Source organism: Nicotiana attenuata, chromosome 5, assembly GCF_001879085.1.
Source record: "Nicotiana attenuata strain UT chromosome 5, NIATTr2, whole genome shotgun sequence".
Lineage (NCBI taxonomy): Eukaryota > Viridiplantae > Streptophyta > Magnoliopsida > Solanales > Solanaceae > Nicotiana > Nicotiana attenuata.
The window spans coordinates 2,937,144-2,962,248 of record NC_031993.1 but is presented as its reverse complement, the minus strand read 5'-3'; the positions used below and the strand labels follow the sequence as shown (position 1 = coordinate 2,962,248).

The 25,105-nt window shown below is 35.9% G+C and overlaps 2 protein-coding genes across 2 annotated transcripts; one reads left to right on the top strand and one right to left on the bottom strand.

The window, feature by feature from the left end:
• LOC109225189 (patatin-like protein 2) lies at positions 6,207 to 8,957 on the top strand. Its single transcript, XM_019389777.1, has 6 exons — positions 6,207 to 6,475; positions 6,592 to 6,773; positions 7,208 to 7,391; positions 7,489 to 7,650; positions 7,932 to 8,234; positions 8,520 to 8,957. Exons 1-6 carry the CDS (start codon positions 6,299 to 6,301, stop codon positions 8,760 to 8,762), a joined length of 1,251 nt encoding a protein of 416 aa, XP_019245322.1. The 5' UTR covers positions 6,207 to 6,298; the 3' UTR covers positions 8,763 to 8,957.
• LOC109225188 (mitogen-activated protein kinase kinase kinase YODA-like) lies at positions 19,149 to 24,311 on the bottom strand. Its single transcript, XM_019389776.1, has 10 exons — positions 23,358 to 24,311; positions 22,186 to 22,755; positions 22,001 to 22,088; positions 21,600 to 21,662; positions 21,345 to 21,508; positions 21,188 to 21,263; positions 20,874 to 20,933; positions 20,663 to 20,788; positions 19,963 to 20,172; positions 19,149 to 19,868 (listed from the first exon to the last, which is right to left on the bottom strand). The coding sequence occupies exons 1-10, from the start codon at positions 23,852 to 23,854 to the stop codon at positions 19,797 to 19,799; spliced, it is 1,926 nt and encodes a 641-aa protein (XP_019245321.1). The 5' UTR covers positions 23,855 to 24,311; the 3' UTR covers positions 19,149 to 19,796.

The following is a 25,105-nucleotide window of genomic DNA, read 5'->3' as shown; positions in this document are numbered from 1 at the left end:
TCTTGTGATACGTCTAAAGATTGAGGAAGACAACAAAACAGCCGAGAAGAAGTCTCGTGGAAATTCAACGATCATGGGAGCTAATATCGTTGAGAAGACTGGTCCAAAAAGTAAGAAGAGGAAGAGGTCTTCTGGACAGACTAAGGAGCAGAACAAAAAAAATTCAAGGGCAACTACTACAATTGTGGATGAGTTGGTCGCAAAGCCCCTGATTTTCGTCTCCCGAAAAAGGATAAGAAGAAGGGACAAGCCAACATAGTGGAGAAGAATGATGAAATTGATGATCTTTGTGCAATGCTTACGGAACGCAACCTAGTTGGAAATCCGAAGGAGTGGTGGATTGACTTTGGAGCCACTCGACATGTTTGTGCTATCAAAGAAGCATTTGCAACTTACTCTACTGCTGGTCCCGAAGAAGAGATTTCCATGGGAAATAATGCAACAGCCAAGATTGAAGGTTATGGGAAGATATTCCTGAAGATGACTTCTGGCAAGGTGTTAACGCTCAATAACGTTCTTCATGTTCTTACAATTAGGAAGAATTTAGTTTCTACTTCTTTACTTGTAAATAATGGATTCAAATGTGTATTTGTTTCTGATAAAGTTGTTGTAAGCAAGAACGACATGTATGTTGGAAAAGGCTACCTCATGGAGGGCCTTTTCTAACTCAATGTAATGGTTGTTGGCAGTATGAATAAAATTTCAGCTTCTTCTTATTTATTGGAGTCAAATGATATATGGCATATTCGTCTAGGACATGTCAATTATAAAACCTTGCGGAAGTTAATTAATTAAGAAGTATTGCCTAAATTCAAATGTAATTAAATCAAAATGTGAAATATGTGTTGAATCTAAGTTTGTAAAAGCATCCTTATATGTATGTTAAAAGGAATTCAAATCCTTTAGACTTAATTCATATTGACATTTGCGATATGAAGTCGACACCATCTCGAGGTGGGAAAAAGTATTTTATTACTTTTATTGACGATTGCACTCGATATTGTTATGTTTATTTGCTTAATATTAAGGATGAAGCAATTGAAGCATTTAAGCAATACAAGAATGAGTGGAGAATTAATTAACAAAAAGATCAAAATGATTAGAAGTGATAGAGGTGGAGAATATGAATCTCCGTTTGCAGAAATATGTTCAGAATATGGAATTATCCATCAACTGTTGCACCTTACACACCTCAATCCAACGGAATTGCGGAAAGGAAAAATCAAACATTAAAGGAAATGATGAATTCTTTATTAATAAGTTCCAGATTACCGCAGAGTTTGTGGGGGGAAGCTATCCTTACAGCTAACCGAATACTCAACAGAGTACCCCGCCGCAAAATACAATCTATTCCATATGAAAAATGGAAAGGAAGAAAACCCAACTTGAAATATTTCAAAGTGTGGGGGTGTCCAGCAAAGGTACAAGTTCCTTTACCTAAAAGGGTTAAAATCGGACCAAAAATAGTAGATTGCGATTTCATTGGATATGCTACAAAGAGTAAAGCATGTCGGTTTTTTGTTCATAAATCCGATAATCCCGAGATTCATGTTAATACGGTAATGGAATCAGATAATGCTGAATTCTTTGAAAGCATCTATCCATATAAAACTGAATGCGAGTCGTTAAGTGAAAGACCTAAATGACCTCGGGAAGAACCAAAGAAAAATACTCCAAGTACAGAAGATCCAAGGCATAGTAAACTTCAAAGAACACCTACTTCCTTTGGACCAGATTTTGTGACATTTTTGCTTGAAAATGAGCCTCAAACTTTTAAAGCAGCTATGTCGTCTTCTGATTCAGCATTTTGGAAAGAGGCAGTCAATAGTGAGATTCAATCAATTTTGGATAACCATACATGGGAATTGGTTGATCCTCCTCCGGGGAATAAGCCTTTAGGTTCGAAATGGATCTTTAAACGAAAAATTAAAGTTGATGGCACTATTGAAAAATATAAGGCAAGACTTGTTGTCAAAGGTTATTGACAAAAGGAAGGCCTTGATTACTTTGACACTTATTCGCCAGTAACAAGGATAACATCAATTATGGTGTTAGTGGCACTTGCGGCCGTGTATGGTCTTTAAATCCATCAAATGGATGTTAAAATAGCTTTCTTAAATGGAGAATTGGAGAAAGAGATTTACATGGAACAACCTGAGGGTTTTGTGGTTCCTAGTAAAGAAAAAAAAGTGTGCAAACTTGTTAAGTCGCTTTATGGACTTAAACAAGCACCCAAACAATGGCATGCAAAATTTGACCAAACAATGTTGGCAAATGGATTTAAAATCAACGAGTGTGACAAATGTGTTTATATTAAAAACAATCCAGGTCATGAAGTCATTGTAATTTTTATATGTTGATGACATGTTGATAATGAGCAAAAGTATGGCAGATTAAATGCTAAAAAGCGCATGTTGGCTAGCAAATTCGACATGAAAGACTTAGGAGTTGCTGATGTGATCTTAGGAATCAGATTTCACAACACTCTACAAGGTCTAGCATTATCACAGTCTCACTACATTGAAAAGGTACCTGACAAGTTCAAGTATTTGGATTTCGAAATTGTACTCCAATTGACGTGAGTTATGCATTTCAAAAGAATGAAGGTGAAAGTGACTCACAACTGGACTATGCAAGACTATTGGGAAGTTTGATGTATATCATGAATTGTACGTGACCAAATATAGCATGTGCTATTAGCAAACTGAGTCGGTTTACAAGTAATCCCAATCAAATACATTGGATGGCAATAAAATGAGTTTTGGGGTATCTGAAGCATACCCAAAATTATGCTTTGCATTATAACAAATATCCCTCTGTGATCGAGGGATATAGTGATGCAAATTGGATCACCGGATCATCTGAAGTTAAATCCACGAATGGATATGTTTTCACAATTGGGGGTGGAGCAGTGTCTTGAAAATCATCCAAACGAACGCGCATCGCCCGTTCTTCAATGGAATCTGAATTCATAGCTTTAGATAAGGCCGGTGAAGAAGCTGAATGGCTCCGGAATTTCTTGGAAGATATTCCATTTTGGCCCAAACCTTTGGCACCTATTTGTATACATTGTGATAGTCAAGAGGCAATAGGTAGGGCAGGGAGCGTTATGTATAACGGAAAATCTCGTCATATACGACGGAGACACAGTACCGTTAGACAACTAGTCTCTAGTGGTGTTATCACAATTGAATGTGTAAAGTCGAGAGATAACGTGTCGGATCCACTTACAAAAGGCCTATCTAGAAAGGCAGTTGAAAGATCATCAAATGGAATGGGATTAAGGCCTAGGACAAGTCATCATGGCAATAACTCTAGCTAGCCGACTGGAGATCCCAAGAGCTAGGTTCAAAGAGATCAAACAAAGTTATGAATGATGGTTCAACATTGTCAAATAACTCAACCCATTCCGGTGATGAAGACAATGTTCAAAAAACGAGGTAAAGCATTAAGGCTTTTTGATGAGTCAATAAATCGTAAAGCTTTTTAATGATTTGCTAAGTCTGGCAGGATATGACCAGATAGTGTGTCTTTAGGATTACACGTTTAGGAATCACCTATGTGAGTGTGAAGTGTAAGCCGCTTCAAGGGGAATGAAAGTAAAGGCCCATTCTCTAAGCACTCATGAAACCAGGCGGTGTTCATGGCTGAAACGAACACAACCGTGACAACCACAGATGGTTAAGTATTGATTGTGTGACTTATGTTGTCTAGGTATACAACAAAGCTCGACGGTTCAAAGATATCAAATGTACCGATTGACCGAGTATATCCGATATAAGTCCACTACGGAAAGTTCAAACGGAAACCTACTTATCCAGATGCAATTAATTCTTGCATGTAAAACACACACACGTCCGTGCATTCCTTTAAGTTTATAACCATTCCTCATTCATGTGGAGGATTGTTGGGTTTTGTTATTAATAAAAAAAGAGGTGTGAATGGAAAATGGTGGGAAAAGAAATGGAGGGAAGTGAAATTTTGAATTAGTTCACTTTACTAACGCACTTTGTCCCTCATTGGTAGAAGGAAAGAAAATCTTTGTGTATATATATAGAGAAGCTCATCTTTTAGCTCTTAAAGAGTTAAGAAGAACGCAAGCCTCGCGCCTTCGCCTTCGTCGTCGTCGCTCGCTCGGCTTGGCTTCGGATTCGGATTTGGATTTGGTCAAAGATTGATTGATTAATCTTTTTGGACAAAATTTTTTTCAATTATTTTGAAAATTCAATCCGGAATAACCCGTGACCCGCGACCCGGTCCGGTCCGTTTTCTTTCACGGATTATTTTAAATCGGTTTGTTTTTCCTGCAATTCTTTTCCACCTGTTCTAACAGCTACGGCTGTTCTGAAAGGTTGCAAACTTTTTCAGAAACAGTGCCCACCTGTTCCAACAGCTATGGCTGTTCTGATAGATTGCAAATCTTTTCAGAAACAGTGCCAAATGGGCTATAAATATTCCTTCAATCCCAGAATTTTTACTTACTAAATTTTCTGATAATCTTCTTCTTCTTCTGCACAATATCTTCCAGTGTGTTTTTCGATCATTGAGTGGTTCGCCGTTCACCGGAGTTTTTGGTACCAATACGCTGGTGAGTTAAATCGTGCTATCCTGGGAGGATATATTCCATAACCTCGGGTACTTGAAGAGAATAATTTCCTTAAGGACACATTGTGTATTCAGTGGGCTCGATTTATTCCTGTACTATTTTCAGAATTTATTTTTACTAACTTTTGTGTTTCTCTTTTTTCAGAATATGTATTCCTTTATTGATTTTACAGCAATAGAGATTGTATATCCATTTATTTTCAATCAAATATCTTGAATTATATGAATAAATTTATTTTTTTATAAAATATATTTGTATGATTCAAATCCAGATTCGGGTCAGAAATCAGACATCCGACGAGAAACAAAAAAAAGTCAAAAACGACGGCTGATGGGAACGAAATACCATATGAAATTCCCCCATATATTTGGATTTAATCATTACTAATAGTATGCCATTTGTGTTATTATATGGTTAAAGTAGATTACTAGTAATGCTGTTCCGCATATACACTCAAAGCAGTGATCATTACTCTCTTTGGTCTATATTAGTTGTTCTGGTTACTAAATATAACTAATCTAAAATAATTATATATCATTTTAGAAAATTAAGGTATAATTAATTAATTTTTTTATTTTGCCCTTAGTATTAAATGTCCTTGAAAAGAAAAAATATTGACTATATAGCATAAAAACTTAGAAAATACTTCCTTCGGTCCATAATAATTGACCGAGTTGCCTTTTATTCTGGTCCAAAATAAGTGTCCATTTATATAATCAAGAGAAAGTTCAATTTGTTTTTCCAAAATTACTCTTATGTACATATCCCTAAAACGTCTTTTACTCCTCACATTAAATTATGCTGCAACATTTAATTAAGGGTAGTTTTGTCACACTAATTATTTTTGTCCAAAATTTAGTATTTCCTTAACGGGCGTGCCCAAATTAAGCAAATTGGTCACTTATTGTGTATCGAAGGGAGTATTAAATAAGATAGGTTTTTGAATATTTTATCTTTATTTATGTCTTACGATATAATTTCTTTTCATTTAATACTTACTCATAACTAAGGTATTTGTAATCTTCAAGAACAATTAGTTTTAAAGGTAGAATAGGCAAAAAATAATTATTTTACTCTTAAACTTCTAAAATGATACTCCCTCTGTTTCAAATTAAATGAGGTAGTTTGACTCGGCACGGAGTTTACGGAAAAAAAAAAAAAAAGACTTTTAAAATTTGTGGTCTGAAAAGCTTAAGGGGTAAAGCTTAGTGGGGCCATGACTTTTATGTGGTTATAAAAGCTTCTCATTAAGGGTAAAATGGGTAAAATGGGTAAAATGAGGAGTTTAAAGTTGAATTATTTCCAAATTTAGAAATGTGTCATTTATTTCGAAACGGACTAAAAAGAAAGTACCTCATTTAATATGAAACGGAGGGAGTAAATAATTTAAGACAACCCTTTTTAGAATCCACGACATATAATTTGAGACGAAGGAGTAATTTCTTAAGGGACGACGTGTAAAAGAAAAACATTACTACAACTAAACTACACCTAAATGATCTACTATTATTGTAGGTCAATATTAGGTCAATATTTAAAAGTTAAACTCCAATAATTTAACAGTCAATATGAAGTAACTAGTAAATTTACAGCAAACAAAGGGAAGGTGAGAGTATAAATAGGGACTTCACTAACCTCTTCTCTTCCAACAATCAGTCTAATCTTTTGCTAATCTATTGCACTTGACACATTATGGGGAGGATTTTCTTAGCAGTGCTTACAGTGTTAGTGTTCCTTCATGTCCTACAACATGTTATGGTTTCTGCTGCTACAAAAGGAAAGATGGTAACAGTTTTGAGCATAGATGGAGGTGGCATCAGAGGCATTATTCCTGGCACACTTCTTGCTTTCCTTGAAACCAAACTTCAGGTACTTGTTAACCATTTTTTTCTACAATGCTTAACTATACTACGTTTATTTTTTAATTTCCTTCTATGATTGAAAGTTAAGGCTGTAATTATCCTCAACCTATCTTGTTATTTTAGGAAATTGATGGACCAAATGCAAGAATTGCAGACTATTTTGATGTTGTAGCTGGAACAAGTACAGGCGGACTGGTAACAACTATGCTTACAGCTCCCAACAAAGATAACCTCCCTTTATATGCAGCAGAAGATATTACCAACTTCTACATGGAGCACAGCCCTAAAATCTTTCCTACGAGCAGGTTAGCTAAAACAGTTGATAATCAAGTGCTTTTTTAATATTTGGGCGAACACAATGCTAATTCGAGGTGTCAAATGGACGAGTTGGAACGGGTCAAATTAATAAACAATTAACGACTCAATTCGCACAAAGTGTACTTGGGTCAATATCCCAACCCCACCCAATATGATGACCCAACTTCCCTCCTTTATATTTTTGCTTTCTGAAAGAAAAAAAAGTTAAATGTATTTTTTCTTAAGTTATTAGCGTCAATTTCTAAATTTGATTTCGTATATTTGTCTTGTATTTTGGCGTTGAGCACACTATTTGACCTGTTCTTCCGAACAATCTGATGGATCATTTCAGACAACAAATGCGTCAATCTAAATCATTAAAATTTGGGCGAATAGATTTTGCCACCAATATTGATAATGTCAAATCCTCATTGTAATGCAGCCGCACCAGATTTGTGGAGAAGTTCTCAAGGATATTTGGGGGGCCAAAATATGACGGCAAGTACCTGAGATCATTGGTTAAGTCAACATTAGGCAATCTAACTACCAAGCAGACATTGACTGATATAGTCATCCCAACTTTTGATATCAAGCGCCTTCAGCCCATCATTTTCACCACCCTTGATGTACAGTTCTGTTTACCTAAAAAATATTTAGTTATGTCTCTTTACTACTAATCCATTTTCTGCTCATGATTTTTATATTTGAATTTCTCTCTTACAGGCCAGAGCAAATGTATCTAAGGACGCGCTACTGTCAGACATCTGTCTCGGTACCTCAGCAGCACCAACTTATTTCCCTGCACACTATTTTGAGACCAAGGATGCTCAAGGAAAAACACATACATTTGATCTTATAGATGGAGGTGTAGCTGCAAATAATCCGGTGAGTGGCCAATTGAAAATTAGAAGAATGTAATTAAAAATAAAAAAATTAAAAAACTTTTATCTGAAATTACGAGGTTAATTTCATGTATAATCACTAAATTTGACCTTCTGTTCGTTCGTAGTTTATGAACAATTCAACATAGTTCAATTACTTTACTATGACAAAAAACAATTTTCTAACTTTACTGTTATAGTGGATAAGATGAAATTAACCTGAAATATTGGTAATCAGTTGTTCCCAATATGTGAATGACAATTTTCTACAAATTGTATTTGTAGACTCTAATGGCAATGACTCACGTTATAAAAGAAATGATGAACGGGAAATTCCAATATGAGGGTGTGAAAACCATGGACTGCAAGAGAATGTTGGTTCTGTCGTTGGGCACAGGTATAGGCAAGCAGGAAGAGAAGTATAACGCTGCTTCAGCTTCAAAATGGGGCTTACTTGGTTGGATGTACAACAATGGTGCCAGTCCATTGATTGATGTTTATGGTGATGCAAGTGTTGATATTGTGGACATACACCTTTCCACCATTTTTATGTCCTTTGGCAGTGAGAAGAATTACCTCAGAATCCAGGTAACAGCTTTAGACCTTCTAAGGTTAAAATACAGTAACATAAATTTGGGAGTTATAAAAAAATTTGGGACATTAAGAGGTGCGAAGAAAGAGATAAGTTATGTTGTGTATTTGAGGACGAATGACCCTAAGTGGGGAAGAATGTAACATTCCGGAAAGATTTCGAAGTATTTAAGCGCTATTAAAAGTTGATGTGTGTTGAAATGAGACTAATAAGTTATATAAGTTAAATACGGTCTCTGACGACATATTTTCTCACTTGATGTTATTTTTATATTTGCATAGGATGATAATTTGACAGGGGACGCTGCAAATATGGATGTTGCAACCAAAGAAAACATGGAGACACTTGTGAAGATTGGTAATGATCTATTGAAGAAGCCAGTGTCAAGGGTCAACGTGGAGACAGGACGGTATGAAGCAGTTCATGGGGAGGGGACTAATGAAGAAGCTATTATCCGTTTTGTTAAGTTGCTTTCAGAGGAAAGGAAACTCCGACAACTAACTGACAAGTTTTCTTCGAATTGAAAAATGCTGAATAATTTATCAACTACGAATAAAGGACTTTAATTTTCTTTTTTTAGCTCCAATTTTTAATTATGTGCCTTAAGTTGATTTATGTAAAATCGAGAACAGATAAGCTTTCCATTGAGGGGAAGGATCAGGCATGCCATCGAAGCTGAGTAAATCAGTAGACATAAGTATGCTCAATTTGACTCGCTATACTTTGCCATTTTTAACTAGAACCTTTTGAATAGAATCTTCTCTTTTATTTTTGACCGCATGGTCAAATTAAAATTGATTCATCTTTAATCCAATCGAGTCGCACAGACGCCCTTGGCTATTGGTTTAATAAAGACCGCATTACTTATGCCGATTAGCTAGGCACAAATCATAAGTTCAAATCTTGTTGCGTCAAATATGTTTGACATTCAAGTGGAAAAAGTTATTTTTTTATATTGAGAAAAAGACAAACATAGGAGTATCATTTATCACATTTTAAGCCGTGCATCAGTTACCTGCGAGAATTTTGGGAAATTTTCATAGTTACATATGAATTTGTAAAATATTCCATAATCTACTGCTTATTTTAAAATTACAAATTCTCTCTCTCTATATATATATATATATATATATATTCTCTAAAAATATGGTAAATTCCCTATTAAAGGGGAATGGCAATCTAAGAGGCACTTAGTCCCTAAAAATCTTCCAATTTGTTAATTATTGATTACTACTATAAGCATATTAGGTTACCACTATAATATTATCTCATAACCAACGCTCCATATTCCCTAAACATAGGTACTCCGTAGTAGTAGTTCATATGATAATTATCGATTCTTCCATTGTGTCTCTTTATGATTCTCCATCTTAGTATACTTAAAATAGGATACTGTACTCTAAGAATTAATGGTGAATATACTAACTCTGATTCAATACAATGGAGTACATAGTTCAGGGCAATATATAATATATATATATATATATATATATCTATATATATATATATCTTAATTGAATTAATATTGTTGACTCCTTAATTTTCTCCTTCATTAACTAGATAGTGAAATATTCAACCTATTTAGAACTTATCACAACACACTTGTTCTCTTTAATATCCAATAATTATCTCCTCTCACCATACCATATTGAGAAATCAACAAGCATTCTCTTCCACAATTTCATGGGAGTAAAATTATTCTCTTTGAACTTCATTTGATATGCTCGTTTGAGCACTCAGAGGAGTCTGTCAAATTACTTATAATTGAAAATAATTGTCCTATCATCTATAGAAGCAGAAATGAACAATAAATCTAACAAGAAGATTTGGATTTCGGATCTCAAACTTATTTTGATCTTTTGTCTTTCACACCCATGGTGTTCTTTTTCTTCATCTTTTTTTTTTTCCTTTTGGTTTCTACTAAATTCAATCAATTGTTAAATAGATAAAAGTTGACATTTTTGAATTTTTTTTTTTAAGAAGTTACCGTGGTTCAACATTTTCATTTAGAAATGAGAATGTTGAATCATGTGGTATTAAGGATTAAAGGCAAAATACTAAAATATTTATGTATGAATTTGGTATAATTTATGTAAATATTTTGTATATGCTTACAATATACCAAGAAAAACTAAATATTTGTGCAATATTCATATACATTTAGTATAATATACATATATATAAAGAAAAGTGCATTTACGAGGACTATATATTAAGTACCATAATATGCATATACTATATAAAAAATACATTATTCATATACAAATATACGTATTTACTATATATTTAAGAGCTCTATTATCTATATACAATAAAAATAATATTGGATTTAAGAGGATTATATATAGTATATTTATAGTATATAGTATATAATACATTTATACAATGTATAATATACTTTGTTAGTTGGTCTACAATAACCCAAATTGAATCATGCTTACGGTACGTGCGAGGTATACCTACTACGAAATCCATATTAATCATCTCCCATTTCCACTATGGTATTTCTATATCTTGAGCTAGGCCACCAGACCTCTGATGTTCGGCTTTGACTTGCTGGCAATTCCAACATTTAGCCACATGTTCTGCTATTTGTTTCTTCATGCCTTTCCACCAATACAACTCTTTCAAGTCTATATACATTTTGTTAGCACCTGGGTGGATAGAGTACCTCGAACTGTAAGTTTCCTCCATTATGGCCTTCCTGAGACCATCTACATCAGGCACATATAACCGATCATTCAACTTCAAAACTCCGTCACTTCCTAAAGTGAAAGCAGTGATTTCTTTGTTTCTGACTCCTTCATTTAACTTCATTAAGTATGGATCTTCGTCTTGCTTAGCCTTAACATGCGCAACAAGGGAGCATTGCGCTAAGGCATAAGCAGTTATACCTCCTTCTTCGGTCTCATCCAATCTAATTCCATCATTTGCCAGTTTTTGAATTTCTCGACCCAAAGATCGCCTTTGTACTACAAGGTGGGCCAAGACACCCATTGACTTCCTACTAAGTGCATCTGCTACCACATTAGCTTTGCCCGAGTGATAAAGGATATTGATGTCAGAATCTTTCAATAGCTCGAGCCACCTTCTCTGTCTCAAATTTAATTCTTTTTGCTTGAAAATGTACTGGAGGCTTTTGTGATCTGTAAACACTTCAAAATGCTCGCCATAAAGGTAGTGTCGCCATATTTTTAATGCAAACACCACTGCTACAAGTTCCAAGTCGTGTGTGGGATAGTTCTTTTCATGATTCTTTAACTGCCTGGAAGCATAAGCAATAGCTTTTCCATTTTGCATAAGAACACAACCGAGACCAACTCTGGAGGCATCACAATACACTGTGAACCCACCCGAACCTATCGGCAAGGTTAATGCAGGTGCAGTGGTCAACCTCTTCTTTAACTCTTGAAAAATCTGCTCACAAGCGTCTGACCACTGGAACTAATTGCTTTCTGAGTCAACTTAGTTAATGGAGCTGCAAGTGAGGAAAACTCCTCTACAAACCTTCTATAGTAGCCAGCTAACCCCAAGAAACTTCTGATTTCGGTTGGCGTTGTCGGCCTTGGCTAGTTTTTGACTGCTTTTGTCTTCTAAGGGTCTACTTTTATGCCTTCACTAGATACCACGTGGTCTAAGAATGCCACTGACTGCAACCAGAACTCACATTTTGAAAACTTGGCATAAAGCTCATTCTCCTTCAAGGTCTGCAAGGCTATTCTGAGGTGTTCTGCATGATCTTCCTTGCTCTTAGAGTACACAATCGTCTATAAACACAATAATAAAGGTATCCAGGAATGGCTTGAAAACTCTGTTCATGAGGTCCATGAATGCAGCTGGAGCATTTGTCAACCCGAAGGACATCACTAGAAATTCATAGTGCTCGTAGCGAGTTCGAAAGGCTGTTTTAGATATATCTTCTTCCCTAATTCTCAACTGATGGTACCCCGACCTCAAGTCTATTTTTGAAAAGTACTTTGCACCCTGAAGTTGATCAAATAAATCATCAATTCTTGGCAGTGGGTACTTGTTCTTAATGGTAACTTTATTCAACTGCCGATAGTCGACGCACATTCCGAGAGACCCATCTTTCTTCTTGACAAACAGGACCGGGGCACCCCACGGTGAAACACTCGGCCTGATGAAGCCCTTGTCAAGGAGGTCTTTCAACTGTTCTCTCATCTCATTAAGTTCTGCTGGAGCCATCCTATAAGGAGGTATAGATATGGGTTGAGTGCCTGGCATGAGATCAATGCCAAAGTATATGATTCTTTCAGGAGGAAGTCCGGGAAGGTCATCTGGGAAAACATCTGGAAATTCTCTAACAACTGGCACATACTGAAGAGCTGGTGGTTCTGATTCTGGATTAATGATGTGAGCCAAATAGGCGAGACACCCCTTACCGATCATTCGTTGTGCCTTAAGGTAAGAAATAAACTTACCTACAAGCGACGCTGAACTACCCTTCCACTCTAAGACTTCTTCATTTTGAAATTGGAACCTGACTATCTTGGCATGACAATCTAACATGGCATAGCAGGAAGATAACCAATCCATACCCATGATCATATCAAAATCCACCATTTCTAATTCTATGAGATCGGCTTTGGTGTTGCGACCTTGGACTGAAACTATATAACCTTTATAGACTCTTGTGACTTTCACTGACTCGCCAACTGGAGTAGATACTAGGAATGGCTCACTAAGTTGTTCAGGTTCTAGTCCGAGGTTAATTGCAGAGTATGGAGTCACATATAAAAACGTTGAACCTGGATCCATTATGGAATAAGCATTATGTGAGCAGACTAAAAGTATACCTGTAATAACTTCTACAGATGCCTCTGCACTCTGACGATCAAGTGTAGCAAACAAACGGGATTGTCCCCCTCCCTGAGTAACTCGATCTGCACCTCTTCCTGCCACATGGCCGGCCTAATTATGAGAACTACGAGCCTGGGATGGTGCAACTGCAGTAGCTGAGGAACTAGAAGGACGAGTTGATCCGCCACTGAAATTACGCCGCAACTTTGGGCAGTTGGCCTTTATATGACCAATGTCTCCATAATGATAGCAACCATGAAACCCGAGCTTGCACTAACCTGAATGTTGCCGCTTACATGTTCCACAAAGACCTTGTTGGTGTGAATGTTGCTCAGCATGACTCTGGCTATGTGAGGATGATGTCCTAAAATTCGGATTCTGGCGAGACTGGTTTCCATAACTCTGAGTACGTCTGAAGGAAGACCCACCACCTGACTGATGGCTGGACTGAGCGGGTGCTAATGACTCCTGATTAGAGGAATCCTTTCCACCTCCGGTGGATGTACCATTAAACTTGCCCGCTGTCCGGGCTTTCTTGTTATGCTCTTTTTGTTCTCTCCTTTGTTGTCTGTCTTTTTCTAAGTGCTTGGCGAATCCCACAACAGAGGAGAAAGTTGTCATTCCTACTGCTGCAGCGGATGTCGTATCCTTAATGTGGTAAGCCAAACCGCCAACAAACCTGTGAATCTTTGCTTTTTCTGTCTTAACCATGTGAGGAGCATGCTTAGCTAGCCTTATGAATTCCATGTACTACTCTTGCACACTTTTATTCCCTTTTTGAGCTGTTCGGACTCTGTAGCCTTAACTTCCCTATCCTCTTCCGGGATAAAGTTAGCCATGAAGGCCTCTTCAAATTCTTCCCAAGTAGGCGGACCATCATCTTCATCTCTTTCCTTTACCCACATCTCAAACCAAGCGCCAGCCACATCTCTAAGCTGATAAGCAGCCAGCTCCACAGCATCATCATCAAATGCTTTCATCACTCGGAGGGCTTTCTTGACACCCTCCAGCCACAACATTGGATCTTCATCAACTATAGAACCATGGAACACTGGAGGATTCAACTTCAAAAATTCATTCACTCTTGAGGATTCAAAATTGTTCTGTCTATTTGATTGAGGTGCAATCTCATCTCTTCTCTCGTTCTGGTTGGCCATGAAGGCTTTAAACATCTTCATAGCACTGTTGACTGCATTAAACATCTGACCCAACTCTGGGGATATAGTTGTCTGAGCCGGAGCTGCTGTTGGGGGCGACACCGGATCCTGAGGTATTTGCTCATCATTATCCACCCCTTCTTCACGTTCAACTGGGGGTACTTGGACCCCTTTTGTGGATCTACCCTTCCTTTTCTGAGTTAAAGCCTTCTTAGTTCTGACTTGAGCCACAATAGTAACAATAGTTTCTTGAGCAGCATTCTGAGTGTCAGTGTCAGAGTTACGAGTACGAGCCATTTCTGCGAGTTTTGGAGAAACGAATACATCAGATAATTTCTTAGAGGTAGGATCTACTGCACGATCTAAAGTATGAGAAAAATGAGAATTTTCCTAAATGTTGGTAGCCTCCTGTTTATAAGTATGGCGCGCTTCATACCCATAAACAAGACTCTACTAACACAGCTTCATAGACCCCTAGGACTCCATTAACCTGAGGCTCTGATACTAAGTTTGTCACGACCCATTTTTTGAACAAGCCGGGACCGGCACTCGATCACTAAACATGACCGAGCGAACCATCTCTGCCTATCAAATCTATTATAACTCCAACTTTATATGCAACAAGGCAATACTCAAATCAAATACTTTTGATTAATTTAAATATTTAAATAAATCAACTCCAAAACATTAATTGTAGTAACTACTGAATTACTGCTAAGTTATTATCATAAACATCTGAATCTTAACCCAACGACTGTGTCTATGAAGCCTCTACTGATAAACTGACGCACTACTCAGGACATCAGATTTCCTGGCCAGTTTTCTAAGTAAACAAAGAAATAACTAAATAAAGATAACTCTAAAGAATACTCCATGAACAAAAGCGGAGCTCACCAATAGCACTGGAAGAGAAGAAAGTCCTAACCACTAGCCTGCTCGCCTGCAAAACCGTTTTTTTTTTTCTTGTTTTCATTTAACTAATAATTAATGATACCCACTTTTAATAATAAAAATATTAAAATTATTAATATTTCACTAATTGCATATCCAACTATTTAAGTGTGTGTGAGTGTGTGTGTGTGTGTGTGTGTATATATATATATATATATATATATATATATATATATACACACACACACACACACACTCACACACACTTAAATAATTGGATATGCAATTAGTGAAATATTAATTTGAGGAGTGTTACAGGCTAAATAGGGTAAGAGCTTCAAATTTGGGCCATTTCGATTGGGCTGTTAGGCCAAGTGACAAGGGCGGTAACTCTTTCTTTAATGAAAGCCTAAGGACATACATTAAGAGATGATTCATTGTATTTGAGTTGTAGTCGATTCGGTTATGCTAGAATTTCGTGAGTTCCAGATTCTTTAAGAAATAATTGGTTGTAGTCAATTCAGGCTTAAATTTAGGAAATGATGAGGATCTCATTAAATTTGCTAAAATTTTGGAATTTTTATTAAATGATTTTCGTAGAGAGAAGATAATTTTTTAGTTGAATATCTATTAATTATATAAAATATTGTACCAAACCTGAATCAAATAGTAGTTGCAGATGATGTAATATACTCTAATAGAAGTTGCAGTTATGAAAATTACCAAATTTTGGGAAGTTGTAATATACTCTGTAATTTTCTTTTGTCTTTCAAAAATTACTCAACTTTTAGTTAACTTAAATGGCCATTCTTGCCGGATTTTGTATTTTCTAATGAGATTTAGTTACATGAAAAAAATTAATTTTAAGAAAAAAATTATTAAATACTAATTTAAAACCTAAAATATTTTAAAACCCAAACCACCTGTTTACCCAATACTGTTCTACATATATGGGTCGACTTTCGTATCTTCTCTGGCCTTTATGCAATTGTAGTAAACGAAATTTTTTGTACTTTTGGACAATAATTTATATCATTGAATTTTTCAATTCTCATCTAAAAAATTATGCTACATCAAATTTACAACAATCAAATCTTGCTATATTTGAAGGGAAAATACTCGCAAATCCTTTGAAAAATATTTGAGAATCTTTTTATATTTCCTGGATTTTGCGGCAAGTGTTGTTAAATTTAAATAAACTTTTAAGAATATTAAATTGTAACATTGGACTTTTTACGAAAATGTTTATGAACATAATTTATATTATTGAATTTTTTCAGTTCCCTTGCACTTGACTTAAAGTCTAATAGCAATGAATTTTAAAAAATAATGTTGAAACACATATAAACTATGAACGATTGAAGAACCATAATCATAATGAGTGTTGACAGCATAACCTGAGTTGTAGTAGTATGGTTAAATTAATTTAAAAAATTTCATGTGTCATCATAATTATCTAATGAATAATGGCTTTCAAAAGTTTGCCTTGCTCTTCACATAGCTGTGTTTAAGTTTGTTCATAAGCAATTTATTTTAACTTTTAAATTTGATATACCATAATCTTTGAGATGGGAACTGAAAAATTCAATGACATAAATCATTGTCCAAAACTATAAAAACTTAAAAATTAACTATAACTACATATAGAGTAGACAAGCTGTTAAAGTCTACTCAAATATGTGGCATGGGTCAGGTATTGGGTATACGGGTGAGTTGGAGTTTAAAATGTTTTAGATTTTAAATTAGTGTTTTAGTATTTTTCTCATAAAACTAATTTATTTCGTATCGCTAAATCTCATCGGTAAATAAAAAAATTTGACAAGGATGATCTTTTAAGTAAACTAGGTAAAGTCGAATGATTTTTAAAAGACAAAAGAAAGCTATATGATTTTGATGACTAATTACCCAAAATTGAATAATTTTTGAAATATAAAAAAAAAATTAGGACTTTGATGAACAATTACCCAAAATTGAATGACCATTGAGTCAACAACTCACTAATTGTTTGTCTTTACAGCAATGCTTCTTCACATATAATAGGTATATTTTATTTTGGCATATTACTCCTACATTATACATCGAAAGAAGGTCTCCTAGAAAAATATTTTTCAGAATCAGATAACCAAAGAAGAAAATTTGAATCATATTGGTGATTACGAAGATAATACGTTAAACTAAAGACAACAACTTTTCGTCGTTGTTTTCTCGTACTGAATTCCTCCAACTGTGGTTCAATTCTCCATCATATGTATGCCTAATTCGATTTTGGGAAAATTAAACAGACAGAAAGAAAGCGATATGTTTCCGTTAATTAAACAATTGCATAACATCAATGCACTAAATTACAGTATCAAGATACTCTATATAGATGAAAGACTATATAACCAAAATAAAATTAAGAACAATACAAGTTAATGTAACAGCTTTGAAAAATGTAGGAGTAGTTGTCATATGCATTGAGAAGAGCAGAAATCGCAACAGCACAAGTCCTCCAAAAAGCTAGCCATGCAATCGTATAAGCAAGAACAACTGCAGCAAATAAAAGGTAAAGGTAATTATCAATTTAACTAGAACAAAAATAATGAAGTAGGAAGAGGGGTACCCTTCATTGATTAATTTGTCCTTTTCATCCTCTATTGGGGGAGAATTTCTGGTGGAAGTGTCTATGGCCTGTATCTTCGGTGGATCCATTCCCCCTCGGTCTCTATTTAGTGCTCCACAGTCTGAATGTATGTGTGTGTGTGTTCGACTGCTATTTGAGCTTTTTGGATTGGTTGGTTCAACGAAGAAAAAGGAAAGAAAATCAAACTCTTGCCAAATTTCCGTTTTTATGCTACTCTACTTACTGTTCATGTTCTTTTCATGATTCTCGTTCAACTCTCGCATTTTGTTGGACTTAATGAGTTAAAAGTTGACCACTTTCCATCATGATTCACGTTTTCAAACGCAATCGTTACAAGGTTCTAAGACTAGTAGGTGAATCATAATTTCAGCTATTTATGGACAATATACCTCGTGGTTTCTATATATGGTTATATACTTTCATATTTAATTTTTTCGAATAAAAGATTATGAATTCTTGAATAGAAAACAAGCGTCTATTAATCCGTTTGTTCATCGAAAATCAAAGCTCTGTTTTGCATCCGGGAGAAATTCAAAAATAACCAGATTTACAAGTGGTCATTCAAAAATAGTTATAGTTTCAAAAGTAATGAAATTTAGCCACTTTTCATGTAAAGATAAATCTGAACGAAAACAATATTCAAAATTCGGAAAAATACTCCAGTATATTACACTGGAGTTCCAGCATAAGTATACTGGAACTCCAGTATAATATACTAGAGTTCCAGTATAATATATCGGTCTAGCATAATATACTAGAGGTGCTCCAATCTGTGTTGGATTTCCAACATAATATGCTCGAAGTTCATACACAGGTGCACCGATCTCCGGTATATTATGCTGGAAATTTCCATGTTGCAATAAACTAGTGGCTATTTTTCAATGACTTTGCAAACGCTGGCTAATTTTGAATGACCAGTCCGAAAACTGGCTAGCCCGTGCTATTTTTCAGTAATTAGTTCGCCTTTTATTTCTCATTCCTTTCGCTAACAATGTTTAATTTGAGTGACGTATTGTTGATTTATCCTGGTACTTTAGGTTTATAATGTGGAATGGATGCAAAATATTTATCTCATTTTTAACTTTAACATATTAGAACTTTGACGCAAAGTAACAGAGAATATGATAGCTTGCTAAAATGTATAGTTTGGCCAAACCGCGGAAGAAGCTGCAGAATCTGAGAGCATGCGGCACAGTATTCATACAGGAGAGCAGTGGGTTGCTGTAGATACTAAACCTACTAAAGGGCAAAAATTTAAGGAAAGTTATATATAGGTTGTCAAATAATATTGGAATAGAGAAATGGAGCAACGTGGACGGACAGTGAGGATTCATATAACTGCCTGGATGGCGGTGTAGTTTTTTTGACGTATATGTTTGTCACAGCTTTGCTTTGTAGAATTCATTCAGTTGCTTTGAATTACACAATAAGCAATCAGGAAATACTTTAAAGATTGATAGTTAACTCATACAACTTTCAAAGCATTTCAATATCTTTGATTTCTGTCATTGCATCTGTATAGTTGTCGTTGAAGCTCCATTTTTTGTTAGTAATACACAAATTCTACATGTAAGATCCAAGGTCTGCAGGGCAATTTCCCTGGACTATACAAGTATCTTCCCCTCAAGTTCTACACATTGCTGAGGGAGAGTATGAGAGTATCTGCTGGCTCCTAACAGATACGAAGCACATTGATAAAGGTCTGCAATGTATTCACTAGTCAAGCTCTCCTTTGAAAACCACATCAATAAAGATGAGTACTACTATTTCGGAAGATAGCCGAGGTAGCTTGCTTCCAAGCCACCGCAGCAGATGGGCATATGTACTTGTAGTAGTCGGCCCAGAATGCCTCTGTTAATGAGGATGAACTGGGGAGGGCCATGAGAGTTGAACGAGCAAAATAACAAGGTGCCATTATTTATGTTAGAATATGAATGATGTTATTGCTGGCCTGTCTTAATCAAGCATAAAGCTTAAGTCGGCAGACATTAAAGTCAGTTTGCACCATCTGAGCATGCCATTCTTCGGATTGCAATGTTTTTTTCTTTGCCAGCACCTTCTGTGTGCTATCTCTCTAATGATACATGCACCGATTCAAGTTTATAACTTATCTGCTCTCTCTGAGAGTGCAACTTTTCCTGTCATAGGTACACTGGCTTAAAGGCACAGAACCAACAAAAAAGGAAAACGAAGAAGGGGAGAGGGGGAGGAGAAGGGACTGAATGTACATACTGTCAGTTTTATCCCATTAAGTTGCTGGACAAAAGAAGGAACATCTGGCTGATGCGAGAGTCTCACAAATCGATGTTCTAGCAACATGCTAGCTGATGGCCTCTCTGCTGGATTTCTACGGAAACAACAATGTAAGAAATCTTTCCCTTCTGGTGACAATGTTTCAGGTATTGGTGGGGTATCTTTCAGAACCTTGAACATCGCTGCAGCCTGCAATAGTTAAAATTTTAAAGATAGAGTCAACGTGAAAGATCGCAAACGGTTAATATTGTACTGCATGATCCTGCTCTTTACATTTAGTGAAATTATACAAAGAAAGCCTTTGACAAATAGAGTTCAAACAAGGACTCATGCAGCCGCAGTTTTTGTGCTTCTAACATTCCACAAATTCTGATACTATAAAATTCAAACAGCAAATTAGGACTTAATAGATCAGTAACATGATTCTGAGGTTTGACCAAAGGCAATTCCAGACATAGTGAAAGATATCTTTAACTCTTTCTTAGATGGCCAAAGACACAAAAAAAGAGGTACATTGGTAGAAATCAGATATGTGAGAGCAACAAAATTATATAACCCCTCAATGCAGCAAAATTTAACATGATTAGTCAATATTTTCTAAGTTCTTAGCGCCCTGTTAATCTACGAGAGCATTTCAAGAAACGCGTTAATACTAAAAATGCAGAAATTAAGTTCTTACAGCTTCATATTCACTCCAAGGCGGTTTGCCATTCAACATCTCAATTATAGTACAACCCAAACTCCATATGTCAATAGCTAAGGCAAGATCACTACTATTATCCCTCTGCATAACTGATTGCAAGAGCTGCAGGAAACAAAAAAATAATAATAAGTTGTGGGAGGTGAAATAACATAATTAGAAAGATATTTGTGCTGTTGAGGTGAAGTACCTCAGGGGCCATCCAATATGGACTTCCTTTTAAAGAGAGGTTAGCTGAGTGCCCGTTTAACTGCATAACAAGACTTAATGTTCAACGAAAAATATAAGCCTGGCAACAACAACCAATCTATCAGTCTAAGATAACTGTTGCAACTGATATTGTTGTTGTCTTTCCCAAGATAACTGTTCTCATTGACATTATGATTCTCGATATTGTAGAACAAGTGATCTAGGGTCATTCAGTATATTCCACAGAATAGAATACCATTTTTTACTCACAAAAGATGTGCAAATTGAAAAATGTCTTGAGCTAGAGTAACTTACATGCTTAGCCATCCCAAAGTCTGCAAGCTTGACAACCCCATAAGCATCAACAAGCAAATTAGCCCCTTTTATGTCCCTATACAACAAAAGTTTTCTAATTTGTTCTTAAGAAGGTTCTATATCCTATATCTGTCGAAGTTGCATGTCTGACTGTTACCTGTGAATGGTCTTCTTACTATGCAAGTAAGCTAGTCCACAGAGAATATGACGGGTGAAATTTCTCACAATAGATTCTGTAATTGCCCCACAATGGTCTTGGATAAATTTATTGATAGAACCAGGATGAACGTATTCTAGATAAATGTAAAAGCGGTCATCAACCTGCAGTGCCAAAAAAAAAAGACTTACATTGAAGACTAAATGCATGTAAAGATCAAGTTTATAACTTAGTTGCAGAAGGGCAATTTCTTACTATTTCACTGCCATAATACTGGACAATATTTGGGTGCTTGAGCTGGCTGAGAACTTTAATTTCCTACACCAACATAATGAATAGAGATTACAAAAAGCTGAAACCAATTCAAGCTTGTAACTCATGGGGCAAAAGATTGTGTTCATTGAAATGACATTCAGCTGCAAACACTTATGAAACATGATCTCTATTTCCTTACTTCTCCCCTTTCAGTTGCTTTATTGACTAAGCTTTATTGTAGTTAAAATATCACATGTAGATGAATGGAAATACCCCACTTTAAAATTTCCGCTAATGCCAGGTGTACCCATTAATGATTTGTGATTAGGACTAATCAAGATCAATACACATAATCTAAGTATTCAAGGACTACGAAGCAAAGAAAATGAAGGAAATATGACCTGTTCTAATTGCCTTATAGACTCAGCAGATTTTGGATCATCTGGTAATAATTCAACTTCTTTCATCGCACATAAAGCTCCTGTCTCTCTGGTTAAGAACAGTGTATGGAGTCACATTAGAAACTATAGAAGGATAGGTCATATACAGTGCCATTGTATATGCAACATGAAGAACATTTATATACCTGTTCGATGCTACGTAAACACTTCCAAATGTCCCTCGTCCGATAAGCTTTCCTTTTTTCCATTGGCATTTAACAGGTGTTATATCTGTTTTTGGAGTAGGTGGTGAAACGGGAGGGATAGCTAGAGGAGGAAGGGGTAAAGGATGGACATTGCCTTGAGCACAAGTCTCACGACGTGCCATTGAGCTCTGATCATTTGGTGGTAGATGATGCAAAGGTGAAGCAGGTCCACTTGGACTCTTGGATCTTGGCTGAGGACTTAATCTTGGACTATGAAGAGGAGAATTATCAACACTAAAAGCTTTGTTATAATAGAATCCTACACCATGAGGGGTATCTGAAGGAGGCATTTCAGGTGCAGACCAAACTTGGAAAACACCAGGGGGTGTGATGAAAAGAGGACTAATTATAAAATCACCACTTTTCAGTTGGCTACGCGCCGGACTTGCATAAGGACTAGTTGGAGCACTTGTCCAAAAATCAGGAGCAATTCTTTCTGGCACAAGCAACTTCTGAGGTTGTGTTTTCCTGGACAGCTCTGTTCTCGTTCGACCATCTAGGCTTAATGGTCTATTGAAATATAAAACAAAGAACAAATACATTAGGTCTACATAATGTAAAACCTACAACAAATGACTTAATGAGTTTTAATTGCCAGCTATGCCTAGAGAAAAACAAAAGTGCTTCATTGTTGTGTATCAAAATTTGTTTGCAAACTTAGAAAGTGAAAAGAAAGGCAAGATACAACTGTATCAATGAACTTCTTTCCATCCCTAGTGAAGCAACCCCTGTGCTTTCCTACTTCTCTTTTATAAGAGAAAATACCCATTAATAAACTAGACTATCTTATTTAAACGTGATTTAAGTTTGCAAATTTCTACCCAAACAGGAAAAGAAGAGAACATGACAGGAGAAACTGAGCAAAAATTGTCCATTTGATCTACTGCGTCTCAATTTCAATTTAGATAAAGTCAGTTATGAATATACTCTATATTTAGAAAAATATTCAAAATATGATCACCGTCAACAAACTACAACCCCAAAACTTTTGCTTGTACTGCCCGAATCATTCATGAATGTCATTAGAAATTGAGGTGGTAAAAAAAAAAAGACCCATTTGAGCAAAATCAAAAACCAATAAAGTTAAGTGCATTGAGCAAAATTTCACATACCCCTCTGGTGTTGTTCCACCATTATTATGGGCGTCACCGTTAAAAACATCCACCCTTTCTCTTTCTCTGTCTTTTTCCCTTTCTGTTTCCTCTCCAGCTTTATGATGCAAAATTCCTTCTCTAGGGGAAGGCAATGGGACACTGGGGGCGTGAACCAAATTAGGGTCTTGACGGAGCAGCACCTTTAAGTCCGGCAAAGGGAGGGGCTGCGGCGGCGGACGAACCTCCGACGAACCCCTGCCCGGTGAATTCTCGTACGAACATTGAGAACGCCACTCATCGACGACGTCGTTGTGATTCCCAGCAGGTTGTTGGTGCTTCTTCCTACGGGATATATTATGGCGGCTACGGCTACCATTACGGCTGCCGAAGAGAGCCGCTTTTATGATGCATCGGCTGCTTCCGCGCGTGACGATGAAGCTATCGTCGGAATGAACTTTTCTGGTGGAAGAGGCACGTGAGGAAGAAGATGAGAAAGCGCTCTGCCACCAATGCATTGCATGCAGCGCGTGGACTCAAAAGAATGCAAGAAAAGCCCTTGTTAGAATTTGAATTCCTGGCCTAAAGCAATTTTTGTACACTTGAATATTTTCTTATGTATCCTATTTATTCAATACAATATTTTCGAGGAATAAACATCAATTGAACCCTTTGCAACCAGCTAGATTGATCGATCACGTAATGCGTTCAATGCAGGATGTGTTCATTAAAAACTGGAAAGGTGAAGGTGTTTCGAGAGAAAATCAAAAAGCTGTATCAATTAATTAACTACGAAGAAAATGATAGTTTCAAACTAATCTGATAAATGTAGAAAATGATAAACCTGAAAATCAATGAGATTTTTTCCTAAACATCAAATAAGTAATCTTTTAAGAAGAAGCACGGAAAATGGAGAAGGAAGGAGGCAATGGACAGGGATTAAAGAAGAAGGTAGATAGGATTAATAACGGGGGGCATATTTAGCAGGACGACAACAACGTAATTGGCACCAGAAAGGGGAGACAGGACAACTATCATTATTCTGAATTTGTTATTTTCATGGTGTAAAAATATCTCCCGTGTATGTAATGTAGGTGACTACTTGTACGATGCAGACCAACGCATTGGACCCACGCCATTCCTTATATTGATTCCTTTAATTCAATTCTTCAACTTTCCGAAAAACATAAATCAAGGTATTCCGATTTAATTTATGTCAAAACTCGTATAAATAATGCATATTAGTTGTTTTGAATGTGTTCCATTTGTTTTGTGTTTTTTTTTGCGATTAAATTGGTAGGTTATTTTTATTCGGACTAAGATATTAATGTTCTAAAAAAATATGTAAAATTTGCGAAATTGTTATTATTTGTTAATAAATTATTATTACTGTTTTATATGTATTTTTGTGAATGTTTTGTAATTAAAATATATTTGTTGTATTTTATCTGGTTTATATTATTTATTTGCTTAAAGACTAGTAATATAGTGCCCTTTTAGGGTAGTAAAATGTAATGCCTTTTGGCATAGTAAAAATTTAGTGCCTTTTAACGTAGTATAATGTAGTGCCTTTCAGCGTAGTTTTCCTGTAGTTTAAGTATCTCTTATACTAAAAAAAATGCCAAAATAACTGATAGATCAAACACAAACTTTGTCCAAATTATAGTCAGCATATAATTGGTGCTACTGGGCCGCAAATATCGAGCCTGGAACCCATATATGAATATTTAATAATTAAATATTATATAATTGTAAAATTTAATTTACAA

Coding starts and splice junctions, on each gene's coding strand:
- LOC109225189 (XM_019389777.1), top strand. CDS start 6,299: ATGGGGAGGATTTTCTTAGCAGTGCTTACAGTGTTAGTGTTCCTTCAT. Junction 6,774..7,207: donor AAAATCTTTCCTACGAGCAG/GTTAGCTAAAAC, acceptor ATTGTAATGCAG/CCGCACCAGATTTGTGGAGA. Junction 7,392..7,488: donor TCATTTTCACCACCCTTGAT/GTACAGTTCTGT, acceptor TCTCTCTTACAG/GCCAGAGCAAATGTATCTAA.
- LOC109225188 (XM_019389776.1), bottom strand. CDS start 23,854: ATGCATTGGTGGCAGAGCGCTTTCTCATCTTCTTCCTCACGTGCCTCT. Junction 21,663..22,000: donor CTATAAGGCAATTAGAACAG/GTCATATTTCCT, acceptor ATGTTGGTGTAG/GAAATTAAAGTTCTCAGCCA. Junction 19,869..19,962: donor TTAATGGGATAAAACTGACA/GTATGTACATTC, acceptor TACCTATGACAG/GAAAAGTTGCACTCTCAGAG.